This window comes from Myotis davidii, unplaced genomic scaffold (genome assembly GCF_000327345.1).
Source record: "Myotis davidii unplaced genomic scaffold, ASM32734v1 scaffold609, whole genome shotgun sequence".
NCBI classification, from domain to species: domain Eukaryota; kingdom Metazoa; phylum Chordata; class Mammalia; order Chiroptera; family Vespertilionidae; genus Myotis; species Myotis davidii.
This window is the reverse complement of record NW_006300164.1, coordinates 2,801,623-2,804,691: the sequence shown is the minus strand read 5'-3', so window position 1 is coordinate 2,804,691 and position 3,069 is coordinate 2,801,623. Positions and strand designations below refer to the sequence as shown.

Genomic DNA, 3,069 nt, shown 5'->3' with positions numbered 1-3,069 from the left:
AGCGGGGAGATGAAGGTGCAGGTGCTCACACTAAGGGGCACACGATGCAGGGGGGGGCGATCGCCCTCCCCACGCTGATGGCTGAAAATCCGAGTGTGCGCAGGGCGGGGCACAGGATGGGCCGGGACCCTCCCATCCTCCTCTCGCACTCCTTCCCCACCTGGCCCCGTGCACCGCCAAGGCCCGGGTGTCAGGGCAGAGAAGCTGGGGTTCGAGTGCAGCCTGCCCTCGCCAGCCATGTGACCTGCAGCCCCCGAGCCTCGGTCGCCTTGTCTGCATCACAGGCCGGGTGAGAAACATCCAGAAGTCACGTGCACCAGACGCCCGACATGCACACGGCCGGTGGCCAGGGACGGCGGCAGAGTCCCCGCCTGCCCGCCCCCCCTGCCCAAATCCGGGAACCCTGAGGAACCCTGGACGCTCACCTTGATGACGGGAGGCGTGGGAGGGACCACGGGGATGATGGGTGTCGCCGGAGGCGGTGGGGCAGCAGTTGGGGGGACAGGGACTGAAGTGATGTTTGCGGTGATAGTTGGCACAGGGGTGGCAGCAATGACGGGCGTCTGGGAGACAGTGGGGGGCACGCTCTGAAAGGGGGTCGCCGGGGAGACAGAGGACACGGCCGCCACTTGCTGCGAACCTGAGGACAGGACAGGAGGTTGAGAAGGCCAGGCTCCTGGGCAGGCGGGGCAAACGCCGTCCTTCCAGAAGCTTCCTGCACCATCCCCTCAGCCGGCCTGATGTCGAAGGAGCCCTGCCTCCCCAGACACAGGCCCTGCACCTTGGCCGCCTCCGTGGGTGCACATCCAACAAGGAAGGGCCTCCCCTCCGGCCGGGACAAGCCACGCAGCCCGGCAGGTAAGACCAGGCCTGCGCCTGAGAAGTGGGGATAACCCCGACTCCATCAGGAGCCGTCGGAGTGACCGGCACGGAGCTACTAGACCACCCGCTGTCCCCACCTGCAACCCGACCCGCCCGGCCTCTCTCGAGGGCTCGACCACCTCCGGCCGCCTCTCCATCGGGACGCACCTCCCTGCCGGGTTCCGGGACCAGGTGAGACCCTAGGGCTCCCCAACAGGTGGCACAGCCCCTCCCGTCAGAGAGAACATAAGGCTAAAGGGGCAACGTCCTCAGGGGGGAAGGGGGCAGCAGGGACTCCAGAAGAGGAGGCCTCGGAGCCAGGGCCGGGAGGAGCATGGGACGTGGCAAGACGACACTCCTCCCAGAGTGCTCCAGGCCAGACAGGCCCCACCGAGGCCCCTGTGTCCCGGACGGGCTGCGGCCACGGCTGAAACCGGGCCCTGGAGTGCACGTCACCACTGCCCAGACGTCAGACGGGGAGCGGAGCCGAGGGGCCGAGGGCCGGGCCCTGGGACGGAAGGACCACCCGCACCGTTACCTGCACTCTGGGCTCCTGCAGCCGGTTTCCGGCCTTTGCCCTTCGGAGCGGGGGGTAATAATTCAACTTCCTCCTGGGGCATCTGGGCCACTTTCTGCAGAAAAATTTTCTCTAAGGCTTGGGCCATTAGCACTATGTCATCTGTGGGCTGAAGACACGGGAGAGCCGAGGTTACATGCCGGGGAAGGAGCCGCGCGCCTGCCGGACACGCTGGCTGAGCTCAGAAACATCGACTTAGAAACGTAGACCGCGGTCGCCGACCCGTGGTCCGTGCGGACTGAAAGGCTGGCAACCGCTGTGCTAAGAGGCCCTGGCCGGGCGGCTCAGTAGGTTGGAGCTTCGCTCCCATGCGCCACGGTGGCGAGTTCCACCCCAGGTCAAGGCACACGTGAGAATCAACCCATGAATGCCCAAATAACTGGAACAACAAACCCACGTCTCTCCCTTCCTCTCTGAGACCAGTGAGTAAAACTTGTAACGAAATTGTGGTGGGGCAGGAGGGAGGTAAAACGAGTAAATTTTAATGTGGAAACTGTTTAAAAACATTAAGAACCCCCAGCAGGTGTGGCTTAGTGATTGCACACTGACCTATGAACCAGGAGGTCGCAGTTCAAGCCCCAGGAAGGGGTGAGCAGGAGGCAGCCGACCAATGAGTCTCTCTCACCCTTGATGTTTTACCTCTCTCCCCCTCTCCCCTCCTCTCTGAAATCAGTAAAAACGTATTTTAAAAAATAAAGCGCTTGGTCTGTGTCACCTCCGTCTGGAAGGCCTCACCCCCTCCCGCGGGGACGTGGCCCACAGCGCGTGGGGGTCACGTGTGGGGATCGGGGCCTGAGTGCAAAGCGCCCGGGCCAGCCCAGGTGCCCCCGGGCCCACGCCGCCCGCGTCCTCTCACCTTGTTATAAATGTAACAGTTTGTAAACATGGTGTTGAAGTCCTGCATACACTCGCTTGCACTCCAATAATAATTGTTCTCTAGTCTCTTCTTGATAGTCCCCATGTCCATCGGGTTTTTTATTATTTTATGATAATCCTAGGGGAGAGATTTCAGAGGGTTACTGACGGACTCAACATCGTCATCCCGCGATTCCAAGCCTTTGCCACAGGGTCGGGGCCTGGCCCCGAGGGCAGGTGGGCGTGCATCTGGGGCGAGCGCTCGGCCGGCTCGGGACCTCTGGCTGACGGGGTTCTACGCGGAGGGAGGGTCTCAGAGAGGCACGGGCTGAGGCACAGAGCTATCTCACTGGGGATGGGGCCTAGCCCCGCCCGCATTTCAAACCTCGCTCAAGGGCCCGCAGGTGGGCAGGGCTGGCCGGGCCCAGAACCCGGCTACCGAGTGCTGACCCAGGGCGTCCCCTGAAACACAGGGTCCTCTCTTTGGGTACAAGGAGGAAAGCCACCGGGCGCGGGTCAGCACAGTGCCAACGGGGTCAGCACCTGGGCCACTCTGAGCAACTGCCCCCGGAGGCTCAGCGGAGAGCACAGAGCAGGGGGGAAGGGGGAGGGTGGAGCGCACACAGGGGGCCTTCACTCCTGGACCCTCCTGTTACCATGAGGCACGGGTTCTCCCTGCACCGGGGGCAGCGCCCTCCCTTCCTCTATACCCCAAGTAGCCCCTCTTCTTCTTGGCCACTAAGGGCTCTGAGCTGTCCCCCCGCTGGAGGCACGGG

At 63.4% G+C, this 3,069-nt stretch overlaps 1 protein-coding gene across 1 annotated transcript in view; it reads right to left on the bottom strand.

The window, feature by feature from the left end:
• Positions 1-3,069, bottom strand: part of BRD3 (bromodomain containing 3) — a 14,801-nt gene that overhangs the window by 10,197 nt on the left and 1,535 nt on the right. The window contains 3 exon segments of the mRNA XM_015572369.1: positions 426-640; positions 1,400-1,547; positions 2,295-2,588. Coding sequence (XP_015427855.1) covers positions 426-640; positions 1,400-1,547; positions 2,295-2,588 — 657 coding nt within the window.